Source organism: Chrysochloris asiatica, unplaced genomic scaffold, assembly GCF_000296735.1.
Source record: "Chrysochloris asiatica unplaced genomic scaffold, ChrAsi1.0 scaffold00079, whole genome shotgun sequence".
NCBI classification, from domain to species: Eukaryota; Metazoa; Chordata; class Mammalia; order Afrosoricida; family Chrysochloridae; genus Chrysochloris; species Chrysochloris asiatica.
The window spans coordinates 6925944-6953074 of record NW_006408597.1 but is presented as its reverse complement, the minus strand read 5'-3'; the positions used below and the strand labels follow the sequence as shown (position 1 = coordinate 6953074).

Below are 27131 nucleotides of genomic sequence, written 5' to 3'. Positions count from 1 at the left end.
GAGCAGTTACATGATCCAGAATCCTCATTCTCTACAATGTTGTGGCATGATCCATGCAGCCGAGAGCCTTTGCACAGTCAGTATAGCACAGGGAGACATCTTTCTGGTATTCTCAGCTTTCAGCCAAGGTCCATCTGATGTCAGCAATAATCCTCATGCACATCTGAATCCAACTTGAAACTCTTACTATCCCTGTCAGTGCACTGTTGCACCCATTTTTTAATTATCTTCAGCAAAATTTTATTTGCATGTGATATTAATGGTTTTGTGTGACGATTTCCATACTCATTGGGTCACCTCTCTTTGGAATGGATATGAACATGGATCTCTTCCAATCAGTTGGACAGGTAGCTATCTTCAAATTTCTTGACATAAATGAGGGAGTACCTCCAGTGCTGCATCAGTTTGTTGTAAAATTTCAGTTTGTATTCCATCAATTCTGAGCTTTGTTCTTTGCTAATGCTTTCAGTGGGCCTTGGACTTCTTCCTTCAGTATCACTGACTCTTGGTAATATGCTGTCTCCTGAAATGGTTGAACATCGGCCATTTCTTTTTGGTACAGTGACTCTCTGTATGTCTTCCATCGTCTTTAAATGCTTTCTGCATCATTCAGTATTTTGCCCATGTAATTCTTCAATATCGCAAGTCAAGGCCTGAATTTTTTTTCTTTAGTTCCCTCAGTTTGAGAAATGCTGAGCGTGTTCCTCCATTTTGGTTTTCTAACTCCGGGTCTTTGCCCATTTCACTATAATACTTGACTTTGTCTTCCTGAGCTGCCCTTTGAAATTTTCTGTTCAGCTCTTTCACTTCCTCATTTCTTCTCTTTTCTTTGGCATTTCTGTGCTGGAGATCAAGTTTCAGAGTTTTTTCTGACATTTGTTTTGGTCGTTTCCTTCTTTCTTTTTGCTTTTTCTAGTGTGATGTTCCTATTGCCATCTCACAACTCTTCTGGCCTCTCGTCTTCAGTGTCTGATTCATCAGATCTGTTCTTGAAATTATCTCAATTCAGGTGGGATATGTGTTCAAGGTCATATTTTGGCTCTTGTTTTAATTTTTTCCAGCTTCAGCCTGAACTTGCATGTGAGCAATTGATGGTCTCACAGTCTGCCCCAGGCCTTGTTTTGGCTAATGATATTGAGCTTTTCCATGGTTCTTTTCACAGATGTAGTTAGTTTGATTTCTGTGTATGCCATCTGTTCAGATCCATGTGTATAGTTGTCTTTTATGTTGTTTAAAAAAGCTATTTGCAATAAAATAATTTATACTGCAAAATTCTATCATGAACTTGGGAATGTCAACAAGGCTATATTTTCCAACCTTTGCATTCCAATCTTTAGTAATTATCAATACATCTTGATTGCATCTTCAATCAATTTCTGACTAAAGAAGTTGGAAAGAAGTTCTTCAATTTTATCATCACTGGTTTTAGTGTTTGTGGTGCAAATTGGAATAATAGTGGTATTAACAGGTATACGTTGTAGACATATGGATATTATCCTATCACAGACAACATTATACATCAAGATCTTGAAATAGTCTTTTTTGATGATGAATGTGATGCCATTTCTCTTCAATTTGTCAGTCCTGGCATAGTAAACCATGGGATTGTCAGATTGAAGATCCCAGTCCATATCCTAATGCCTAGGATATCAATCTGTATGTGTTCTGTTTCACTCTTGACCTCTTCCAATTTTCCTAGTTTCATACTTAGTACATTTCCTTTTCTAATTGTTAATGAATGTTACAGCTGTTTCTCCTCATTTTGTGTTGGTAAAAATAACATTTACTGAGTGCCCACTTTGATGTGTCAGGCCCCAGAAAAAGCACCTTTATATGCGTTAGTGCCCTTAATCCTCATAGCAGCACTTGAGGTAATAGTGCTGCTATTATACCCATTTTATACAGGCACAGGACTCCGAAAGACTAGTAGCTTCCCAAGTTCATGTGGGTATTAGACATAATTAGGGCTGTCTGACTTTAAGATCCATGCTCCTAACTGCTATTGTGTATGCTTGGGGCAGGAATCCTTCTCCACAGTAGCAGGAGCAGTTGATGATAAGGTGGGAATCCACCTGAGGGAGATTGGTGAGGACGCATTGGCTGCTTTCTGGGGTGTTAAGTGTTTACACCCTGTCTGACTCAAACCTCTGGGCATCGGCTGGAGAGCAGGGGAGAGATGCGCACCAGCAGCCCCTATAAGGTGGCTCCACCACACAAGGGAATGAACCAGCCATATGGGTCTTAGTCTCCCTAGGTGATGCGTTATCACATAGGATGGGGCTGGGGTGAAGGATCAAGGTCCCTGCACACCCACCAGTGTTCGGAGCCCCACACCATCCCTTTCACACAAATACAACAGTGTTCCCTGGAAGAGCCCCTGAGGTAGACCTCTAAGGTGATGAGAAATGGTGCCACTGAGGCCTTTGGAGTTCTGAAAGCCTGCACTCCCCTCTCCCCTTCAGAAACAACTTCAAAGAGAACAGTTAATGCATTAACACCTTGATACCATTTTCAACAAGATAAGATAAGCTCCTTTGTCATTCTTTCTCTTTTTCCTCCGCACTTCACACTCCCACTGCTGTTTTCCTAGCAACTAATTACTCTGTTCTCTTACCAGTCTCTCTCAGCTGTTACCTCAGGCCTCCTGTGTGTCACAGAACAGGCGGCACCTGCGCGGGGGTGGGGGGTGGGGGGTGAGTGTGCTGCATCTCAGACACCCAGCAGTCTCTCGATGCACATCACTTTTACGTGGCCAGGGTTTGGTTTCTGTTTGTTTTCATAGTATTAAAGCTAGTTTCACAACAACAAGTGGGGTTACTTAAATAACAAATGTAAAATAATGCTGTTTTCCATGCTCTTGGAAAATAGGTGGACCCTACTAGGGAATGCATCCAAATAAAAAGTGGTTAAACTGAGGAAGAGACAAGAAAGTGAAATTTCTGAGCTCTTGTACGTGCTAGGCGTTCCTTTTAATTCTGGTAGTTTTCTCGGTGTTTTTGTTAAGTGCCTTCTAGTAGTTCAGACTCACAATGACCCTGTATAGAGTTTCCGAGGAGCGGCCAATGAGCTTGAGCCACCAACCTTGCAGTTAAAACCAACCTTGCAGTCCAGTGCATTAATCTGCAGTGCCACATCAGGACTCCAACTTTAGTTCTGCTGAAATGATGGGAAGGATGAAGCTTGGAGAGGTTGGGTTCAAAGAGCAAAAAATCTTGAAGGACAAAGCTGTCTGTCCTTGCAGAAACACAGGAAGGCTGGGCCCAGAGATGCAGTGTCAAACTGCTGGAGGGGCTCCTCTCTCCCCACCACTGATCCCTCCAGCTTGTTTGACCAAAGTAAATATATTGGTGTCTCTGGACTGATTCTTCCAGTTTTTAAAGGTGTATTCTTTAAGATGATGAGAAATCCCCTAACAGATCAAGTTGTGTTCTTCTGGATGGATGGTGTTGTCTGGGGACTAAGGATCACTTGTTGTTAAGTGCCGTCCAGTCAGGTCTGACTACGTGATACTGTTGTACAGGGTTTCTGCAGAGCGCCTGGTGAGCTTGAACTGCCAACCTTGTACCACAGGATCACTAGCCTACAGTTTGTTTTTTAAAGAAAACAAGAGTCTTCCCAAAGGAAGCACTAAAAACAAAGTTACATAAAAGGACCAAGTGCCTCTCTTTTCAATAAGATATTGTTGCCGCAGCGCAAGTCAGAAAGAACTCAACTCAGAAAACTTAAAGATCCAAGTTAACGGCAGCTAGAGTGTCAGCTCAAGCCCAAATCACTCTGACCCCGAAGTGAGAAACACAGAGCGGTTAGAACACACAGACTTGTCTTGTCAGCTGCGGTGGTAAATTCCAGCAGACCCTTATCCTATAAGTGGGAATAAACCCACCAATACACACTCATCTTGGTTGTATGGATGGGCTAAGTTTTATCCTGTTTGTTCAGGTGTCCTTGGGTCATTCTGGCCTTCAAGGTTTTTCTGTAAGAAGTTTATTATTTTTCCATAGGGTGAGGTTGGGGGAAAGGGGAGCAGGGTGAACTATGCTATGATATATCAAATGGAAAATGGGGTATATTATTATATTATTAGTTATACTATAATATTTCAAATGGGGTTTGTTAATATACTATAACAACATAAGTCGCAGAATCGTTCTCTTTTTTTAAAAAAATAAGTATTTTAAAGTACAGAAGAATGACACTTTGCTAGAATGACTGGTAAGACACAATCTGCTTAAAGTTGCTAAATGTTTCAGATAAGGATTTAGGTTCAAAGAGATGAATGTTCAGTTTTGTTTTTTTCCAGTCCAAGGTCTTGTGGCTTGGCAGTGCAGAACCTTCCTAGAACCTATCAACTTTCTGACTCACAGTTCTTTAACTGAGTTTTATCAGAGTTGCTAAGTTTTCTTTTCTACCAAAGAAACACTTAACTGTGCACTGAGTGAAATGTGGTAGTCATTATCGGGTAAAGAAAGTCTTAAGGGTCTGAGGTAGTTAGATGCCTCTGAGTCAATTCTGACTTCTAGCAACCCTGTGCACAACAGAAGAAAACACTACCCTTTCCAGCTCCATCCTCACAGTTGTAGTTACATGTGAGCCCATTGCTGCTGCCACTGTGTCAGTGCATCTCTCTGAGGGTCATTGACCCTCCACTTTACCAGCATGATGTCCTTTTTCAGGGACTGGTCCCTCTTGATAACATGTCCCAAAATATGAGAGATGAAGTCTAGTCATCCTGGCTTCCAAGGAGCATTCTGGCTGTACTTCTTCCAGCACAGATTTGATTGTCCGTCTTGCAGTCCATAGTACTTTGAATATTCTTTGCCAGCACCATAATTCAGATGCATTGATTCTTCTATGATCTTCCTTATTCATAGTCCAACTTTTGCTTGCATATGAGGTGATTGAAAATGCCGTGTCATAGGTCAGGCGCACCTTACTTCGCAAACTGATAACCTTTGTTCTTGAACACTTTAAAGAGGTCTTATACAGCACATTTGCTTAATGCAATCCATTGATTTCATGAGTGTTGATAGTGAATCCAATTCATTGACTTCAGCAGTGATATCCCTAGTTGCATGTCCTCTTCTGAATCCAGCTTGAATTTCTGGCAATTCGCTATCAATGTTCTATTGCAACCATTTTTAAATTATCTAAAGGAAAATTTTACTTGCATGTGATATTAATAATATTTTTAGATAATTTGAAAGTTTCTGTTCAGCTCTTTTACCTCCTCATGTCTGTCACTCACTTTAGTTTCCCTATGTTCAAGCAACGATTATGAGATTGGTGCAGGACTAGGCCATGTCTTGTTCTGGTGTGCATAGGGGTCTCTGTGAGTTGGCATCGACTTGATGGCATCTAACAACAATAATACATGGACCAATATACATGGACCAAGAGGAAGTTGTTCGAACAGAACATGGGAACTCTGAATGGTTTAAAATAAAGAAAGATGTGTGACAAGGTTCTATTCTTTCACCATACTTATTCAACCTGTATGCTGAGCAAATAATTCAAGAAGCTGGATTATATGAAGAAAAACGTGGCATCAGGATTGGAGGAAGACTCATTAACAGCCTGCGATATGCATATGACACAACCTTGCTTGCTGAAAGTGAAGAGGACTTAAAACATTTACTGATGAAGATCAAAGAGCACAGCCTTCAGTATGGATTGCATCTCAAAGTAAAGAAAACAAAATTCCTTGCCGCTGGACCAATAAACAACATTCTAATCAACGGAGAAAAGATTGAAGTTGTCAAGGACTTCATTCTTCTTGCATCAACTATCAACACTCATGGAAGCAGCAGTCAAGAAATCAAACGATATATCGCATTAGGCAAATCTGCACAAGACCTTTTTAAAGTGTTGAAGAGCAAAGATGTCAGCTTGAGGACTAAGGTGTGCCTGACCCAAGCCATGGTATTTTCAATAACCTCACATGCATGTGAAAGCTGGACAGTGACTAAGGGAGACCGTAGAAGAATTGATGCTTTTGAGTTATGGTGTTGGAGGAGAATATTGAAAGTGTCATGGGCTGCCAAAAGAACCAATAGATCCATTTTGGAAGAAGTGTAACCAGAGTGCTCCTTGGAGGCCAAGATGGCCAAATTTCATTTCTCACACTTAAGAGATATTGTGAGGAGGGACCAGTTGCTGGAGAAGGATATTATGTTTGGTAAGGTGAAGGGTCAGAGAAAAAGAGAAAGACCCCCAATGAGATGGATTGGCCAAATAGCAGCATTGATGGACTCAAGCGTGGCAACAGTAGTGAGGTTGGCCCAGGATCGGGCAGTGTTTCATTCTGCTGTGCATAAGGTTGCTATGAGTCAGTACCGACTCGATGGCACCTAACAACAATAATAACAATGCTCAGGAGCAAGTTTCAGAGTCTCTTCTGACATCCATCGTTTTCTTTTCTTTCTCCCCTTTTTGATGACCTTTTGCTTTCTTCCTCTGTGATGTTCTTGATGTCATCGCACAACTCTCCTGGTTACTAGTTACCAATGCATCAAATCTGTTCTTCGAATGGTCTCTAAATTTATGTGGGATCTATTCAAGGTCATATTTGGGCTCTTGTGAACTTGTTTTCATTTTCTTCGGCATCAGCTTGAACTTGCATATGAGGAATTCCATAGTTAGCCCCTCTCCCTGTTTTGTCTGATGATATTGAGCTTTTCCGCTATCGCTTCCTATAGATGTAGTCAGTTTGATTATTGTGTTTTCCATTTGGTGAGGTCTATGTATATAATACCCTTTTATTTTTTTGTAAAACAAGTATTTGCAATGAATAAATCATTTGTCTTACAAAATTCTGTCATGTGATCTCCAATATCATTTTTATCACCAAGACCATATGACTCTTCCTCTTTATTTCCAACCTTTGCATTCCAATCACCATGATTAGTTACCTTGATTGCATGTTTGATGGATTTCAGACTGAAGAAGGTAGTGGGCTTTTTCAGTTTCATCATTACTGGCTTTAGTGGTTGGTGTGTAAATTTGAATACTACTGGTATTAGCTTGTACTTCAAGATAGATCTTAAAATGTTCTTTTTGATGGGGAATGCAATGTCATTCCTCTTGAATTTTTCATTCCTGATATAGTAAACCATATGACTTGACTGATTCACAGTGGCCCATTCCAGTCCATTTCAGCCCAGTAATGCCTAGGATGTCAATCTTTATGCATTCCATTGCATTTTTGACAACTTCCAATTTTCTTAGAGTCATACTTTTGTACATTCCATGTTCCAATCATTAATGGATGTTTACAGCTATTCCCCTGATTTTAAATTGTTCCCCATATACAAATGAATATCTCAAAAGCTTTACTCCATTCATGTCATTATGGTCAGCTCTACTTTTATGAAGGCCCAGTCATATTTTGAGTACCTTCCAACCCAAGGGGCTCACCCTCTGGCACTATATCTGACAGTGTTCCACTGTTATTCGTAATGTTTTCAATGGGTAACCATTCAGAAATGCTCTGCCTCTGTTTTCTAGTCTTTCTTGGTCTGGGAACTCCACTCAAACCTCTCCAAGAGTGACCCTGCTGATACTACAAATTCTGGTGGCAAAGCTTTCAGAATCATAGCAATGTGCAATCCACAACAGTGACAGAGACTGATAAATGAGTGGTGGACAAATACAAAAAGAGGACTTCAAAAAACTCATGGAAAAATTGCATTACCTTCTGAGTGCTTTTTTACGTTGAACAATGAAAGTCCCCTCACATTCTTCAGTTAATGACTGATCCTAGTTAAAAAAAAAAAGGTTGATTCTCTGGGATAAATTTAGTTTCAGCTACCTTTTAGCTATGTAACCTTGAATATGTTAATGTCTCTAAGCCCCTGTTTCCTTATCTGTAAAATGGGGACAGTGATAGAACTTAACTTTTTAGAAATGTTTTCACCTAGCTTGATTAGTGTCTGGCCCGTGGTACATTGGAAGTATGGGAATTGCTGTTTTTCAGTACCCAATTTTACTTAGAATGATATAATAAAAATCCGCTTATGAGCATTTTATGATTGGCATTAAAAGCCAGCCTTTAAATTTGTTCTTCAATATACTTTATCCCATATATCATCCTCTCATTTTGCAGAGATGAAAAGATCCCAAAGTCAGTGGTTGGTTACCCTCCCCATGGAAGGCAGTCAGAAATGGTCTAGTGGCTAGGGTTTCACTCTGTGAAGATTTCAGTGTTTTTCATTATCCACAAATGAATCATCTCTTCCTACTTAGACACTCTCAAACTGCATTCTGTTACCATCAAACACCTACAAGGATTCTAGTGACATACAGTCTTAAGAGTGGTGGAAATCACATGTTGGCTGTGGGATACAACGTGTTTGACTACTGGCATTTGTAACCAGTTTTAGTAGTAAAGGTGTTTCCGCTTTAAGGAATGTTTGAACTAGAAGAAACTTTAATGAATATAAATTCCTTTTAACAAAGAAAAAAACTAAAGCTCAAAGATGTAAGCACCATGTCTATTTGGTTTATGTCATTTTTATCACTATCATTGTTGATTTCCTCACTTACTGACCGACTTACACTCTGCCTTAATGCAAAATGGACCCACAAAATCATCAGGTAAAGAACCTATTGGGGAAAGGGGATCTGGTGATGGGAAAAAACAGCCTAGGGAGACGTTTTTGACAAGCATATTGCCCAAAACACAAGAGAGTAAAGTTCTGTGCACATTGCTGGCTCCTAGCTGCTCCTCCTAGACAGGGGAAAGATGGTGTAGTCACTGAGGTCATAAGTTAAAGCAGGCAGTGCTGAGGGGAAGCAAAGCTAGTATGATTTTGAGGTTGACAGAAAATTTCCTTTGGATTATTATAGCTCACAGTGACCCTGTGTAGGATTTCCTTGGTGGGTTTAAACTACATACCGTGAAGTTACCAGTCCAGTGCTTATCCTACAGCACCACACTAGATACTATATATTATTGCTATGTTTACTCAGAAATGTTGCTAATTGCCATCAAGTCAATTCAACTCATGGCAACCCTAGTCCCACAGAGTTTCCAAAGCTGTGACCTTTTAGAAGCACACCCAGACACCTTTGCGTGGGTTTCAATTGCCAAGCTTTCAGCTAGTAATCAAGCACTTACCTATTAGATATGTAAGAATTCAACTCACACTACAGTAACAGAGTAATTAACAAAATCAGTGTTCCAGTGGCTTTTTTGTTGTTGTTAGAAATATTAGTATCAAAACTAGAAGAGACTAAAGGTGATGTGGAGGTTTTAAAACAATGTTTTACAAACTGCAGACTATGACTCCCAAGTAGGTCATAAAATCAATGTAAAAAGTTGTGTCCAGTTTTGTTTTTTAGATGAAATGGATAGGCTATACCAAAATAGAAAATAACAGGCTAAGGGTCTCGGTGTATTTGTGATTAACACTCTTTTCATGGTATAAAATTTATTTTCACTAGAGGTTGTGGTCAAAAAAGTTGGAGACGAGCTGCCATGAAACCTTACAGTGCGCACAGAGGAACCTGGGGTTGAGAGTCAGATTGACTTCTGGGGAGTCAAAAGAGTGGTAGGGAACCCCCCAGAGAAACTGGGGTACGACTGAGCAGGCACAGGCCTGAGCGTGAGACCTGAAGCAGCACTTATATAAAACAAAGGGTGTCAGGAAGGTGGAGCAAGAGGCTCTGTAGAACACGTTTAAAACGTCAGGGTCTGACCCTCAGGGGCATACATGTGATCATGAAGGCACGGTCCCTTCCAGTGTGCATGTCCTCCCACCAGCCCACTGCAGAAAGCCTTCCAGTAGCTCACCCCTATGTGTCACACCCCCACCGCGTCCCTGCTGTCCAGCGTGGGAGTTGCGAGCCTCCTGCGCCTCTGGAACACATGTAGCATGACTGGCCCCAGTGGAGGTGTGCTGTACACCAAATTTTGAAGATTTTGTGTGGAAACAAGAATGCAAAACATTTCATTAATACATTTTAACATTGATTACATATTAAAAAGATAATATTTGGGATAAAACCTGTCAAGCGAATTCTGACTCATACCAACCCTGAGAAACAGAGTAGAGCTGCCCCTTAGGGCTTCCGTGGCTGTAAATCTCCACAGAAACAGACTGTCGCATTTGTCTCCCATGGAGCAGCAATGGATTCTAGCCTCCAACAGTTTGGCTGCCGTCAGACACTTAATCATTGTGCCACCAGGGCTCTGTAATATTTTGGGTTAAACCAAATATATTAGTAATTTTCCCTAGTTCAGTTTGCTTTGCTAGCGTTATTACTAGCCAATTTAAACTTACTCTTTTGCTTTGTATTCATGACTTACATTCTGTCTTCTGGACAAGGCTGCATAGATTCACCTTGTATTATCTCTGTTATTGTTGTTGTTGTTAAGTGCTGTTGAGTCTTTATAGGGTTTCCAAGGAGTGACTGGTGAATTTGAATCATGGACCTTGTGGCAGGTGCATTACCCAACAGCACCACACCAGGCCTCACCTCTTCAAGGGCTATTTATTTCATAATTGCTGTCAGCCCTTCCTTCCCAAATTTTCTCACCTGCTTCCTAATCCTAGAAATTCTTGTAAGAATTTTTTTTTACATAATGATGAAATTCAAATTTGTAATTTGAGTTAAAGCTTTACTGGGAATAGATTTTTTTTTTTCCTGCCCCCCACCCCCAATCAGGTTAATAACTAATAGAGCTTTTCTTGATTGTTTGGATGGAAAAGGAGTTCCCCATTTCCTAAGGTTGGGAATTTGGATACCAGCACACAAATGGATTCCCATGACAGGATGTAGCATCGCCCTTGATTTCTTTCAGAAGAGTCCTGCTACTAGAAGATTGCCAACGTCAAACAAGAGTGATTTCAGATTATGCTTGTTCCCTTGAGATTCGATAACTGCAACATTTCTAGAATTGGCATTTTCTTTTTTTATGTGCTTAAATTTGCCTCTAAGTTTGAACTCCAAGACTTCTTCCTACTTGGACTACCAGGAATGATTCTAACAAATGCAAAACTATATCCCTTTTTAATTCCTGCACCCTAATATAGACTGAAGAGTCTGTGAAGTGGACTGGTATTTCCTCTGAGGCCCCGCACTTGTGGGTGTGCGCCCGGGTGCACCATGCTGGGTCCCTCCCGCCTCATGTTTCAGAGCCCGCTCCGACTCCACAGGATAACTGTGTGTCTCCTTTGTTTTTTGAAAGACTCCATTTCTCAGACTCAATGATCAGGACTGAGTAGTGTGATATTTCCTGGGGTTTTGCTTTTTCTCAAAGAATATTATAGTACCAAATGATTGAAAATGGTTTGAAACAGAGAATTTCTTGACCATTTTAGCTGTTAATGAGAATCAATGTGGTTCTACCAACCAGAAAAGGCAATGTTACATTTTCTTCTCCCTTTCCCTTCACTCTCATAGGAGTTGCTCTGAAACTTACCGCATGCCAGTGATGGAGTACAAAATGAATGAAGGAGTTTCCTACGAGTTCAAATTTCCATTCCGAAATAACAACAAATGGCAGAGGAATGCCAATAAAGGGACTCATTCGCCTCAGGTCCCATCCCAGGTGCAGAGTCCCATGACCTCGAGACTGAATACAGGAAAGGGAGATGGGAAGATGCCTCCTCCCGAGAGAGCCGCCAACATTCCTCGGAGCATCTCCAGTGATGGGCGTCCACTGGAGAGACGGTGAGTGGACCTTCCAAAGGTTTGCTCAGAATCTGTGTCCAAAGTGAATTAAAACCAGACCCAGAATCACTGACTTTAGGCCTGCCCAGATTTTACTAGAAATCAAGAATTGAAACTGTAATGCCTACTCTTGGTGTTGTTTTTAGGTGTTAACGAGTTGGTTCTGATTCATAGCAACCCTGTATAGGGTTTCCAAGGAGTGACTTCTGAAACCCTTAAATAATATTTCTGGATATATTCCCAAAAAACATTCAGTTCTTTGCCATGGTATTTGTGTTTTGTTATTAAATTTCTGTGCAGTATCAACTGAAATTACCACTGCTCACTTACCAACCTGGTAGATTAGGACTGGGCAGACTCTCTGGAGTGTCGCAGTCCCTGTTCTGATCTGTGACAGTCTGTCTTTTTGCGAAGTGATGTTATCTTAGCAACTGAACACAGGTGCTTGGTTGAGTAGCTGTGTTTGTGTCACTTGGTTGCAAATAATTGCAAGAAAGGAAAGCAGTTTGTGTAGCATAATCATTTTTTTTCCACTGCTCTGAACATAAAAAAAAAAAAATTATAGCTGGGAGAAAACATCGCATAAAGATAGTTAAACTATTCCTCCCTGAGTAAAATTAACAAATGGGAAAGGGATGGAGGGAACCCAGAAATAAGAAACCTGGCATCTGTTAGTAAATTGAAAGTCATAATGACATTCCTTGCAAATGACAACCAGTTAACTCTGCATTTGCAAGGGTGGGCCAACACTTCTCTGAAATTCAGTGTGAAGTACAATGCAGCAGTTGGAACTAGAGTCCAAGTCTGTATTTGGCAGGTAGAGGCAAACAGAACTTTTGTGTTTATTAACCTTGCTCTGGGTTCCAGTCCTTCCTACTATAATATTGTGTTTACAAGAGCTCCATTTAAACCTTTAAGATATGAAATAAAAACTGGTGAGTTTGTAAGGATTTTGCTCTAAGTTTGTTCTTGCAGTTAGTTGTCATCACTCATGGAGATCCTGTGTGTGCTGAGTAGAACTGCTCTGTACCGGTTTCAATGTCTGTGACCTTCTGGAAGCAGATTGCCAGGCTTGTCTTCCAAGGCACCTCAGGATGTGTTTGAATTGCCAACTTTTCTGTGTTTTTGTGCTTAACCATTTGCAGCATCCAGGGCCTTCGTTATAAATTGTTAGCTTCATGTTACCTACGTAAGTGGAGGAGACAGTTTAATTGAGTAGCTTATGAGCCACCTGCTAGGCGGAGCCAACTTCTTTCTGCCTATCTACTATCCTCCCCCTATCTATCACTTTAGCTTGTCTTGATTATGTCTCAGAATTATTTGGAGGTTCTCTCCTTGAGGGGGCCAGAAGTTCTGAGAGCTGGGTGAGGTCTCTGTTCCTGGAGCTGTGTTAGAAAGATAGAAGATTCCTTGGGAAGCCCAAACGTGCCCCTGATGCATCAAAGCAACAGGAAGCAGGGCCAACCAGAACACGGTGCCAGGAAAAAATGGTTCCCAGATGACACACATAACAAAATTCTGCTTCAGTTTGGGAACAGACAGACAAACGTTTGTAAAGCTTCATTGCAAAGCCTTTTAGTCCAACTTCTGAACGATTACAGAAAAACATTGTCACTTAACTATTTAGAATATTAAGATACCTTTTAGAAATAGTTTAATAATAAAAACATAGCCCTGCCCCTCAAAAAAATAAATAAATAAAACAGGCTAGTTTTTCTAAAATTCTTCATTTCATCCCAGATGCTCATTTACAGAGCCTTGCATTTATCTCAGTAAAAGATCCCTCTTCCAGAGTGGCCACATTCCCATCTGGAGTTCTGTAGCTTTCATTATTTTTGAAGAGGAAAGCATCCAAGAGATCTCTGAATAAATTCTTTGTTCTACACATTCCAAACTTGGCTCTTTCCGAGGTGTGTGTTAACTGGAATTCGTGGTTTGGCCCACATTTTGAAAGATGAACTTGTTTAGAGAAAGCTTTTTCCATACCGCACCACCCCCCTCAGTGCTATTTTCTTTCTCTCCAAAACAGCCAACAGGCTTTCACAAGTGAAATTTTTTGTGTGTCATTTCCTTTTTTCAGAATTCCGTATAATAGCAGAATGCATTTCTAGTCCATGTTGACTTTAATTTTTACAATAAAATCCCAAGCTTGTTGCTGAAAACAGTTACCTCCAAAAGTTAAAAACAACAACATATATTTTTGAAGTTATTTGCCATCTTTTGAAGTGAGCAGCGTTCAGTGTCAGCGATTGCAGAACCATGTTGTTCCAGATGGAGCTCTTTGAGTTTTCAGAGATGATTTGTTGGATGTGTACTTGTCCCTTCCTTTCATCTTAACTCCACAGAGGAAACTGCATCTGAGTGCTTCCCCTGCAAGACTCTGCAGAGTAGCCCGGTGGGTCTCTAAGCGGTACAGATGAATGTGGCAGGGATGAGGCCACTGTTGATGGTCAGAAAAGTAGGACTTCTACCCAGTGTTCCCTAAAGCTTCTTCATTTCACCTGTTCTTTTACAATACTGGATAAGAATTTCAGATCTTATTGATGGAGGGTGTTGTTTCTAGGCCTGCTGTAACAAAATACTATCAAGTGGGTGGCATTAATGAATTAAAGAACAGAATTATATTTTCTCAGAGTTCTGTAAGTTTATAGTCCAAATTCAGGCTGTTGGCAGGGTTGTACTGGCTCTCTGTTCTAGGGGGAGATCCTGTCTTGTCTCTGTCAGTTTCTAGTAGCCCTGGGCATTTCTTTGGCTTGTAGACAGATCCTTACAGAGTGTCTTCTTCCTGTGACTCTTTTTTCTTGCCTGTTCTCTTCTTTTATAGAACATTATTCAGAAGGGATTAGGTTTAGGGCCCAGCCTGCTCTCTAGTATGACCCTGCATAGGGTTTCTGAGGCTGATTCTTTACGGGAACAGAAAGCCTCATCTTTCTCCTGTGGAACAGCTGGTAGTTTTGAACTGTTAGCCTTGAGGTTATCAACCCAACACAGTGCACACATACAAAACAAACATATATATTCATTTAAATGTCCAAAGGGCACATTTTGCAAGACTGCCCACAGGCACACACAGCCTTACTCAGCCCTTGGGCCTGGAGCCCACAGCTACTCTCTCTCCATGCTGCTGCCTCTACCACCGTCAGCTGTCACTGCTTTTCTGGTTAGGATCTCACACTCCACTCATGCTCTTCCTTCTTTTTGGACCTGGGGTCCTCTGTTCCTGAAATGAAAGATGAGCTGCCACTCCTTTTTACTTACACATCTTCTACAATTAGAGTTGTGATAATCGCGATTAATCCCGATAACAGTTTCTCACAGTTGAATCATAAAATCCTATGACCATCTCCATCGTATTTTATTTCAGTTTTTCCATGAACTTTTTGAAGTTCTAAAGGAGCTCTGGTAGCGTAGTGGTTACGAATCGGGCTGCGAACCTTAAGGTCAGTGGTTCGAAACTACCAGCCGCTCCGCGGGAGAAAGATGAGGCTTTCTACTCCCGTAAGGATTTACACCCTCGGAAACCCTGTACAGGGTCGCTATGGGTCGGAACCGACTCGACGGCACTCAACAACAACAACAACAACAAAGTACATAAAGTCTGTTTCAATGTGAAATGTGCTTTCCCTGTGACTTTGAGTAAAGGATTTTTATTGTATTTATGGATGTAGTATTTATTCACAGAATTAATGTTTATTCAACAGAAATAGGTAATACAGTGTGATCACTGTTTTTGTCTCCATTTTTTTCTATAGGTTTGCCTCAAATTCATCTATAGTTTAAGGGTAGAATTGAAATAAAAATAACTGTATAACACACTAACCTTGACACGTTACAGAAGCATAACATGAGATCAAAACCCTAATCTGTGTTCATATGCCTGGAAAAGATGAGCTATTCCAGGAGTTTTGTTTGAATAATAGGTATCATAGCATTATAAAAGAGTTTTCCTTTTTGTTTTAGATGAAGATTTATCAGCCTTTGGTACTTGATCTCATTGAGTTATTGGTAATTTTGAGATTTTTGTTCTGGGTTCTTAATTCCTCTGCCCAGAGCATCAACTTCCCTTCCACCCACACCTCCATCTTCAGGCACATTTAGTCACTGTTGTTGTTAGGTGCTGTGGAGTTTGTGTGGCGCCATCCACACAGTTGCTGTTTCACTGGAGCCCTCTTTTTCTCTGACCGTACGCTTTATTAAGCATGATGTCCTTCTCCAGGGACTGGTCCCTCCTGAAAATATTTCTGAAGTATGAGAGACAAAGTCTCACCATCCTGACTTCTAAGGAACGTTCTGATTGTACTTCTTTCAACACAGTTGATTTGTTCTTCTGGCAGCTCATGGTACTTTCAATATTCTCCTCCAACACCATAACTTAAATGCATCAATTCTTCTACAGTTTCCTTATTCACTGTATACCTTTCACATGCATATGAAGTTACTGAAAATTCCATGGCTTGGGTCAGCCACACCTTCATCCTCAAAGTGACATCTTTGCTTTTGAAGAAAAGTCTTTAAAAGATTTTAAGGAGGTCTTGTGCAGCAGATTTGCCTAATGCAATATGTCGTTTAATTTCTTGACTGTTGCTTCCATGAGTACTAGTGGTTGAGCCAAACAAAATGAAGTCTTTGACAATTTCAGTTTTTCTCCAGTTATCATGTTATTTATTGATAAGTTAGTTACTAAGTTCTTCATTTCTGTGTGGTTTGTCAGTTTTAGGCTTCTTGCTTGTCAATGCTTTATGGCTGTTGAGTACCATCAAGTTAAAGCCTACTTATAGCCCCCCAGCCCGGGGTTTCTGAGGGACGACTGATGGGTTTGAACCGCTAACCTTGCAGTCTATACTGACCTTGTGGTCTGGTGCTTACTGTACAGTGCCACACCAGGACTCACCTTGTCATTGCGTTGGGACTCATTTCACCATAAGATTTTTTTCTTCTTCCCTAAATTTTTGTCAAAATAGCCTTCAGTTTGATTTCCAACTTCCCACATGCTGCACAGTACATGGGTCATAGAATAAAAATGGAAACGCCCTTCAGACCATGCCTTTCATTACATTCTATGGCTCTGCCCAGCTGTCAGATCAAATCCAACTGGCGGCATGGCCTATGAAAGCCCTGGTGAGTTGCCTACTTAGCCTCCTTTTTCACTGCTCCCCTGCCACCCCAATATTTAAGCAAGTAAATGACTTTCTTTTCAATGAAGGACCTTGGTGCCTTTACTCACCCCATTTTTGGCGGCTTTGCTCCCACTGATGTTTTGACGCTAGAGCCTCCTCTTCAAGCCTTTTTAATGTCTCCACTCTCTCCTCCCATCTCTCCTTTAATTGCCCCTCCTGGGAATGCTCATGGCACCAAATGCCCTCTTCACAGAATGCCTTACATTTCACTTTAATCTAATTTGTTCCTTCTTCAACAGATTCATCTTTGCATTTCAAGGACCAACCAGAAACTCTAGCACTTAGTAAGCTTGTGGTGTTTTTAAATGTCTTTATCTTGACATAGTAATTAATTAAAACAGGAAATCCTGTAGATAAATACCACCTTGTTGTTACTGTTAAGTGCCATTCATTGGTCCTTTCTGACTCATTGCCAACCTAGGTCCAACCTTCCAAAGTGTTTTCTGTACTTCATACTTGTTAAACCTAAAATGAAACCAGTTGCTTTCAAGTCATTTCTAGTTCATGGAAAACCCTTGTGCATGTCAGAGTAGGACTGTCAGTGGCTGGTTTTTCAGAAACATGTCACCAAGCCTTTCTTCCAAGGCATCTCTGGGGAGACTCACGCCACCAGCTGAGTGCGGTAATCCTTCCTATCACCCAGTGACTCCTTACACATGTGATGCGCCACCTGTAAAATGAAATGAGTTTATTAAAACAACTGGGAACAGAATTGCACCAGTTTAGGAGAAAAGGCATATTGTGAAAGCTGAGCCTGTTTTGTAAAAATAAAACCTATTGTAAAACTGATAAGGCTATAGAACTGGAGCTGGATTTAAGTAGCATTCTTTAACTTCTGTCGGCTAAGTTTCGGAATACTCCTGTTTCAAAAGTAGATTGCTGTTAAAGCCTATCTCAAATTTCTCAAATTGACTAAAAGTGAAATGTTAGGTGGTTCTTGGTTGATTTCCATAAAAGGCTCAAACTGAATGACGATGTGGTCTTTGTCAGCCAAGATGAGGTCGAAAGCAGAGTCATTCTCAGCCCACAGAGAATGCTGTTGTCAGACACCCAGACCCCCTTCTCTCCCAGCAACTCAGAGGAGTTCACGTACTCGGGGAGCCACAGTCCTGTTAGTGTTTTCATGATTTGCAAATTCGCATCTTCAGATTATATTAAAATATGTGTCCTGTTTAAGGCTTTGGGAAATGTGCACAGAGACTTCAGGTTGACATGCCGTCCAGGTCCCCACTCTCCCAATTGTATTTTAATTGGCAGACTGATGTGGCTCTGTAGGATAAAACACTGGATCTCAAAGTTTGTTTGAACCACAAGGTCAGTGGTTCAAACTCACCAGCCACTCGTTGGAAACCCTATACAGTGTTGCTGTGAGTGGGAACTTAACAACAACAACAGGAATGACTCAGGGAACAAGAGGAAGGTGCTCCAATGTGGTCCCTAGCTCAGGCACACGGACAGCTTAGTAGTTGTTCCTCTAGCCTCTGCCCTCAGCCTAGGGACTCCAGCCCACAAGGACTGTCCCTGCTGAACCACCAAAAATTCAGAGAGGTGGCTCAGAGTTCCAGCTCTGCAGTCTGGGACCTTGATTTTCATCCCAGCATCACCTGGTGTGACACTGTGGGTTAATGCAGCAGACTGCAAAGCCGTTTGAAGTGCAACGATGGCGGTTCAAGCTCATCATTCGCTCCTCAACCAACTCAACGGCACTTAACAACAACAACAACGACAGTAACATCACCACTTGGGAGGTGCATGACAGTAGGCAAGTAAGTGCCTTACATCCTCTATTCTTTAGTGTCCCTGCTTGTTTCACTCCTTAGCCTCATTGTACAGATTACCTAATACAATACAGGTAAAGCTCTTAGCACTACCTGTCATTGTTACTATAATTTCTTAAGTACTTATGTGATATGGCACTGTAGGATAAGCACTGGACTGCTCACCACAGGTTGGTGATTCAAACCCACTAGCCATTCCATGTAAACCCTGTACAAGGTCGCTGAGTTGTAATCACTCTAAAGCAGTTAACTAACACCACCAAACAATTATGTGAAAGTGGAACATAGCGAGGTGAAATTAGGTATTATAGGAATTAGGCCATTTCCAGCCTGAGCTTATGAGTTAGTTTGCAGTATGAGCTAGTCTGAGCACTTGGTGGGGCAGGCTTGAGAGAGAGGAAGGATCAGTGTGTTTCCCTGAGCAGACTGCTGTCTCCGGGAACAGGGTTATGTCTAATGTTAGTTCCATGAAGACATGGAACTCAGGACGTCTGCTGTGCTGAGAACAAACATGGTTGACTGTGCAGTTGCAGAAGTCAGACAAAATTCTACAAAAGCTGTCTGTGTGATTTAGAGTGGCAGACAGAACAGTCCAAGGCTGCTTACTGGGTATTAGAGATCATCTGGAAAGAACAATGAGGTTGTGTGTGAAAATATTGCTCTGCATGATACTATGGAAGTATCCTTAGGTATATGTTGCGGTTGTTAGACGCCGCTGAGTCAGTTTTGACTCATAGCTTTCCTGTGTAGGGTTGTTCAGGCTATCAATCTTTATGGGAATAGAAAGTCTCATCTTTTTCCTAAGGAGCGGCTGGTGGATTTGAACTGCCCATCTTGAAATTATAGTAACAATGACAGGTGGTGCTAAGAGCTTTACCTGTATTGTATTAGGTAATCTGTACAATGAGGCTAAGGAGTGAAACAAGCAGGGACACTAAAGAATAGAGGATGTAAGGCACTTACTTGCCTACTGTCATGCACCTCCCAAGTGGTGATGTTGCTGTCGTTGTTGTTGTTAAGTGCCGTTGAGTTGGTTCTGAGGAGCAAATGATGAGTTTGAACTGCCAACATTGCAGTCCAACGCTTATCCTACTGAGTCACCAGCCCTCCTTGGGTGTATAGGAGGGGGCTTTAAAAAGTTTGTGGAAAACTGGAAATAAAAGATAATGGAGTTTTCCCACCAACTTTTCAAAACCACTTGGTATATATACCCAGCATAAAGATCACCCTGGGAGACCTAGTCTGGTCACGCCTAATAGGAGGGTCTGCAAGACCCCACAATGGCTTCAGGACTTTCTCAGTTTCCTGCCTATCCCCAGGAAGGCCTTCATTGAAGCCAGATCTAACAGGTGGCCAGACATCTCCCTCGTTGGCATCAGGAGTTGCTGGCCCCTTGAGCACATCAGGTGCGTGAATGCATTTTTCATTGACAATTTATATAACTTTCAGAAAACTCTGCTGCAATAGATATGAAAGCTCTAGCATTTTTTAAGGTTTGTTCATGTCACGCTGATTTGTGGAAATCAGTGATAGTGATTTTCAAATTAGTCACACAGACCTATCCCCAGTCAGTGAGTGTGAGATTTTCTTATCAGGCACCTTGTTCCGGGCCCTGGACAGTGAGTGGGTCTGACAAAGGTCTGTTTCTTCTCATGAAAATCACTTGGTATTGTAGCAGAGTGGCCATTTGGATCTGCCTGCCATTAAAGTGCTTACCAAGAAAAGTCAGTTTAATTTCCTTAACCTCCTCACCTGCAGAAACAATTGCTATGAAAAGTGTTTTTAGGGATGGTCAGACAAGGTGAATCTTTCTTGTCCTAAATGTGAGTGTGTTTGTTGGGGGTGTGTATCAGTGAGTGAATGTGGAGTGGACATGTGTGTTCTGACAACTGAGCTCTGTGTGCAGCCATACCACATATTCTTTTTGGTACTGCCAATTGAGAAACAGGGGAGTTGGGAGTGCAAGGGACTGAGTCACACACCTGTGGCCTTGCTTTCCGTGTCCATACCCTTCCCCACTCCCAGAATCAAGCCTAAGTAAATAGCCTATGTTATTGTTGAGTGCCATCAAGTCAGTTGACTCGGAGTGACCCTGCTTAGGGTTACCAAGCTTGTAAATCTTTGAGAGAGCAGAAAGCCCCATCTTCTTCCTGAGGAATAGCTAGTAGGGTCTGACTGCTGACCTGGTAGTTTGCAGTGCAGTGCTTATTGTACAGAGCCTCTGCATTCCCCAAATAGCCTATAGTTTCCTAATGTTGTTGTTTTTCTTTTTGTTTGACTATTACAATCTTTTATTTTATTGAAAAATGATAAATGACTTAATGTTGTGGGGTGCCGTAGTCAGTTCCAAATCATAGCAACCCCATGTGACAGAGTAGACCTAATCCAGAGGGTTTCCTTGGCTGTGATTGCCAGATCTTTCTTCTGTGGAGTGACTCAGTGGGTTCGAACCACCAACCTAGCACTGTACTTACATTGCAGTGGCTATGGTGTGCTGCATAAATGATCCCCAGTGTAAGTGGGACCTCAGAGATAACGGTATGTTGTAGTCTAGGACCATGGTGAGCAGTAAGTGCTTGTTAACGGGTTGTGCCAGTTTGTAAGTGGCTTGTACTTCATTGTAGAATTCAAAACCATCTTCAACCCAGGAACATTAGCACTGATGGAATTCTCTGTGGGCAAGTTAAGTGGGTTGTTTGGTAGCCTTTTTCTTATCCTTGAGTGTGGTGCCTACTTATGGAGTTGTACGAGGAGGAGGAGGCCTCAAAGACCACATGGCATTCCACTTCCCCTGTTTTGTTTCTATAAGAAATAGGGAAATAATTGGTTTTGTTTTATTCTTTTGAGACTTTAAAATACAGGCCAGAAGCCCTCAACTTCTCACTAAAGAATCTGGTTCTGACTGCTTCTCATGAAAGGTTGTGAGTATGAGTGGAGGGCAGGACCAAGCACAGAAGTGGTTAGTATCTGTGATGCCTTCCGTAACAATCTGTGAATAAATTGCAGTGAGAAGCAGGAAAATTCCAGAACAAGTAATTGTTCTTGTTTAGAACTCAACACATAAACGTTGAAACTGATCAAGGGGACACTAAACGATTTTTAAAATCCGGAAAGGTGTGTGTCGGGGTTGTGTTCTTTTATCATACTTATTCAGTCTGTATGCTGAACAAATAATCTAAGCTGGACTCTAGAAGAATGTAGAACCAGGATTGGAGGAAGATTCATTGACAGCTGTGGTGTGCAGACAACACAATCTGGCTTGTTGAGGACTCACATACTTACTGATAAAGATCAAAGACGATAGCCTCCATGGTACATGGAGAAAACAGGAAGTTTTTAAAGACTTCGTTTTGCTGCTCAGAGAAACAGCTGTCAAGAAATCATATGACAGGCAAATCTAGTACAAAAGACGTCTTCAAAGTGTTAAAGAGTAAAGATGTTACTTTGAGGACTAAATGTGCCTAACCCAAGTCGTGGTATTTTCAGTCGCCTCATATACATGTATAAAAGCTGGACAATGAACAGGAAAATCATAGAAGAATTGATGCATTTGAGTTACAGTATTGGTGAAGAATATTGGAAGTACCATGGGCTGCCAAAAGAACAAACAAATCTGTGTTGGAAGAAGGACAGCCAGAATGTTCCTTTAAAGCCAGGATGGCAATTACTTTGGACATGTTGTCAGAAAGGACCAGTCCCATGCTTGGTAAAATGGATGGTCAGCGCAAAAGATGCAGGCCTTCAACTAGATGGATTGACAGAATGGCAGCAACAATGAATTCAAATGTAACAACAATTGTAAGGATGGCACAGGACCGAACAGTGCTGTACATAGGGTTGCTATACGTTGGAACTGACTTGATGACACCTAATAACAGTAATAGACTCTTATCTTGCAAATTTTAGACTTATTTTGTTAGTTACCTTAAACCTTAAAGAAGAAGAAAGGAACAGATCTGATTTGCTTCAGGGCTTTCTGTGCTGCCCTGTTGTGTAGTAAGATGGACTTTCTCAGTTTAGGATACAAATTCTCCCCAGCACGACCCACCCGTCCTTCCCACCAATGACTCCCACACATCTCTCCCTCATACCTAATGCCTCAGCCAAGCATGCCGTGCTAGAGGCCATACACCCCCTCATGTTCCTATGTTCTCACTTTTGTGAAAATCCATGGTTTCCTACAGAACCATTAGAATTTCATTTCCTTCATAAAACCTCCCCTTAGATCTCCCAACCAGATTTTGTTACTAACTTTTTTCTGAGTTCCCCTACCCTCCCATCCCTCTATTTTTGCTACTCTTATGAGAGTTATATTTTACTTAAAATTACAGTTAACATTTATTTATTGAGCTCCTATTTTGTGCCATGTTCCTATTCAAAGTCCTTTGTATAAGTTTTCTCAGGTTAATCCTTTCAACAGCCTAGGAAGGGGGTTGCTATTTGAATGGCCCCCTTAGAGATAAGGATGCCATGAGATTGAGAGATGAAATAATTTTTTCAGGATCACAGCTGGATAGTGTGATGAGCATCAGAACCCTTAACTGCTGGTCACTGGGCTATACACACGGAACCCACCACTGCATGTAGATGACCCGCAATAAATATTTGCTGGACAAATGAGTGTGTGTATATTGATACACTGAGGGGCCCAGTCCCGTGTAGTGTTAGCAGGGTCAGCCTCATGGGTCTGCAATTTGTGTGTCACACAGAAGCCCACACTTATTTAAATGCTCTGTTGTCACCATCTTGAAATTCTTAGTAAATGTTGCACAGGGAGTAACATTTTCAACAAATGATGCAGCCTGTCCTGCCTGCCATCAGTTTTTATTTCCTATCCTTTAGAATCCTTCTGCAGAGGAGCCCAGAGTGCATGCCAGGCTGTGAATTTCTAACAGCTTGCCAGCAACTGTGAAGGCACAATCCATTTATTTGGGTGTGATAAATTATCGTATTATCCTTACTCTTCATGGAAATTCTTCCCTGTTGTAAATTAAAATTCCTTGTCACAGGAAGACTATCACAAAAGGATTTCCATGATCTCGTCCGAACAGCCATGTCTGAATTGTATGGTCAGAAACTCCATAGTAACTCTGTTTCACAAAGTACACAGCCAAGAGTTGAAGAGACAGAGGAATGAAGTGGTCAGATTTGACCACAATTTGTTCAAACTTTAGTGTGGTTGCAGTACCCATACTGCATTACCTTGAATCATTATAGAGAAATTCTTTTTACACAGTCATGGAAGAATCCTAGTTGGTATATATTGCTTAAGACAGATCTTGGTCCTGTTCGCTGAGTAGAGAACATTTTAAATGCTAAGTTGTGGTAAAATGCCATACTTAATTACAGACTGAAGTATCTAATTTGTCCGTCATTACTGCTATTTGAAATTGTCTCAATTGTTTGCACCATCATTCCACTGTTTGTGCTTGGATTACAGAGGACTTTATTCCCTTGGACACATCGAATCACTCCTGCCCCTTTGGTGTACAAAGCCATTTTCTCTGTCTCCAGAGTTGTTATGAATCCCATATCTGACTACTCAGTTGGGCAAAAACTTTTACAGTTGACTTCCTAGACACTGAGAATTCCTTGTCCATGTTGTTGTTGGGTGCCATCGAGTCAGTACTGACTCATAGTGACCCTATACACAACAGAACGAAACATTGCCCGGTCCTGGGCCAACCTCACAATCGTTGCTTGTCCATATGCAGTCAAAATGTGAAGAGGTCTGTTCCAGAAGAGTCTGCTAATGTTAATTCTATATGTACAGTCCTGTGAGTTGATCCTCTGAGAAGGGTATTGTGTGTACTGTTAAAATCAATTCTGATTCAGCAACCCTGTGCAGAGTTGCTAAGAAGCAGCTGGTGGGTTTCAGTATAGTGCTTGTTGTTAGCAGTATAGTGCTTATCCTACAGCACCACACCAGGACACTTGGATATTGTTGTTAAGTGCTGTTGAGTCGATTCCAAGGAACAGTGTTTCCGAGAAGCAGCTGGTGGGTTTGAATCTCAGACCTTGTAGTTTACAGTCCAGTGTGTATCCTATAGCACCACACCGGGAGTCCAGGAAGGGAATTGTTGTTGTTACATGCCTTCGAGTCAGTTCTGACCCATAGCGACCCTGTATAGGGTTTCCGAGGAGCATCTGGCTAACTTGAACTCCTGAGCTTGTGGTTCAAACCATCTTTGCAGTCAACTGCAGTAACCCACAATGCCACACCAGGACTCCAGGAAGGGAATGATGTTGTTGTTGTTAAGTGCTGTTGAGTCAGATCTGACTCATAGCAACCCTGTATAAGGTTTCCTAGGACCAGCTGGTGAGCTTGAACTCCTGACCTTGTGATTCAAACCGGCTTAGCAATCCAATGCATCAACCCACAGCATCACACCAGGTCTTCAGCAAGGTAATGTTGTTGTTGTTGTTATTGCCATCGAGTCAGTTCCAACCCATAGTGACCCTGTATAGGGTTTCCGAGGAGCCTTTAGTGACCTAGAACCACTGACCTTGCAGTTCAAACAGCTTTGCAGCCTGGTGCGTTAACTTGAACTCCTGACCTTGTGGTTCAAACCATCTTTGCAGTCAATTGCATTAACCCACAATGCCACACCAGGACTCCAGGAAGGGAATGTTGTTTTTAAGTGCTGTTGAGTCGGTTCCGACCCTTAGTGACCCTGTATAGGGTTTCCAAGGAGCATCTAGTGAGCTTGAACCACCGATCTTGCAGTTCAGACAGCTTAGCAGTCCAGCACATTAACCCACAGCACCACACCAGGACTCCAGAATGGAATAGTGGGGGCCCAACCAAAGCATACCCATTGCCATCAAGTCAATGCCAGCTCATAACCTTGTATCGGGCTTCCACATCTGTGAGTGTTTATAGAGAGAAAACCGTTTTTCTCCCACAGCTGGTGGGTTTGAACCACCAATTTTGAGGTTAGCAACATAACACCTAACTCACCATGCCACCAGGACTCCTTATTGTTGGGGTCAGGGGGTGTTTTATTAGAAACCTTGAATTCTTTTGGTCATTCTCCTTTCTTATGCTGGTGTGAGAATGCATCTGGAACAGTGAGGAACTGATACTGATCTTGGTCCATCTTTTCCTAAATGCCCAGCCCCTTCAGCTCAGTTTCCATGACAGTGAAATACATTGTATATCAATAAAAACTGCCCTGAGTATCAGTCCTGCACACTGGGAAAGTGTGGTCAGCCGATACTGATGAGCATGATTTTTGTTCATTTGCTGCATTCTTGATACAGTGAAAAAATCCCTGGTATTTTATTTCTGCAGACGGAACAGGGAGCCCCAGTTACTTCAAAACCATCCACTTGTTTCTTGGCTCAATTTATAAAAATGTAGAAAGAAGTATCTTCTGAGATTAATGTTAAATGATCTCAAAAATTCCTTTCTCACAGTTAGCAGAAGATTCTTAAAGAGATTATTTCTTATATGCCACAGAATGCAAGGACCTCAGAGTATTTGAAATTGACATTAATTTAGCCCTCTGTGAAAAGGCTGCATGACTGGGCTGTTTCATTCTGTTGAATGTCAGGTCACTGTGTGTCGGGGCTAACTCAAGAGCACCTAACAACAACAACAGCAGCAGCAGCAATAACTCTGTGTAGGTATTAACATCAGGCACTCATTAAGAGAAAGCACAGAGATCTGGGTTATCTCAGAGATTTCATCTGCATTCAGCAACCCTTGTGAGATGGCAATGGTGGTGATGTGGGGAGACTCTGGAGTTCAGCATACTGACTTCCCATGTGAACCAATTTGGGGATACAGCTTCTAGTGCTTGAAGTACCTCTTTCAAATGACAGGGCAGTCAGCATCAATAGCATAGTTCAGAAAAATAGAAAACAACAAATGCTGGTGAGGATGTAGACAGTCTGGGACCCGCCTATGCTGCTGGTGGGACAGTCAAATGGTGCAACCACTGTGGGAAACCATAAGATGCTTTCTCCAGTTGGACATAGAAATACCATTTGGCCCAGCAATCCCTGTACTTGGTATAAATCCTTAAGAAACAGGAGCTGTGACACAACTGAATATATGAACACCGTGTTCACTGCAGCACTCTTGCGGGTAGCAAAGAGACAGAGACAGCCATACCCATCAACAGAAGAATGGGTATGCAAACAGAATGCAATGCTGCAGAATAACGGTGAACCTGTGCAACACCTTATATAACACGGCTGAACTTGGAGGATATTATGCTGAGTGAAATTAGTCAATCACAGAAGGACAAATACTGTATGATATCACTATGGTAAAAAGTGTAGAAAACATTTTCATGCTAAAATAAACATTTTTTGATGGTTACCAAATGAGGGAGGAAAGGGAGAATTACTCACTGGAGTAATAGTAAACTTGACAACAACAACAGAAGACAGTCATGTATTAATTTTGGTGACAAGAAAAATAGTTTAAAAAATAAAAGAGAAAGAAAAAATAAATTTTAAATGCCTTTTAATGCATACCTTCATAATAGAGAAA

General features: G+C 41.5%; 1 protein-coding gene across 4 annotated transcripts in view; it reads left to right on the top strand.

Moving 5' to 3' along the window:
* The window catches only part of SIPA1L1 (signal-induced proliferation-associated 1 like 1), a 193665-nt gene that overhangs the window by 105033 nt on the left and 61501 nt on the right, over positions 1–27131 (top strand). For all 4 annotated transcript variants that reach the window (XM_006865565.1, XM_006865563.1, XM_006865564.1 and 1 more), the window contains exon 9: positions 11404–11673. In XM_006865565.1, coding sequence (XP_006865627.1) covers positions 11404–11673 — 270 coding nt within the window. The remainder of the gene's footprint in view (positions 1–11403; positions 11674–27131) is intronic.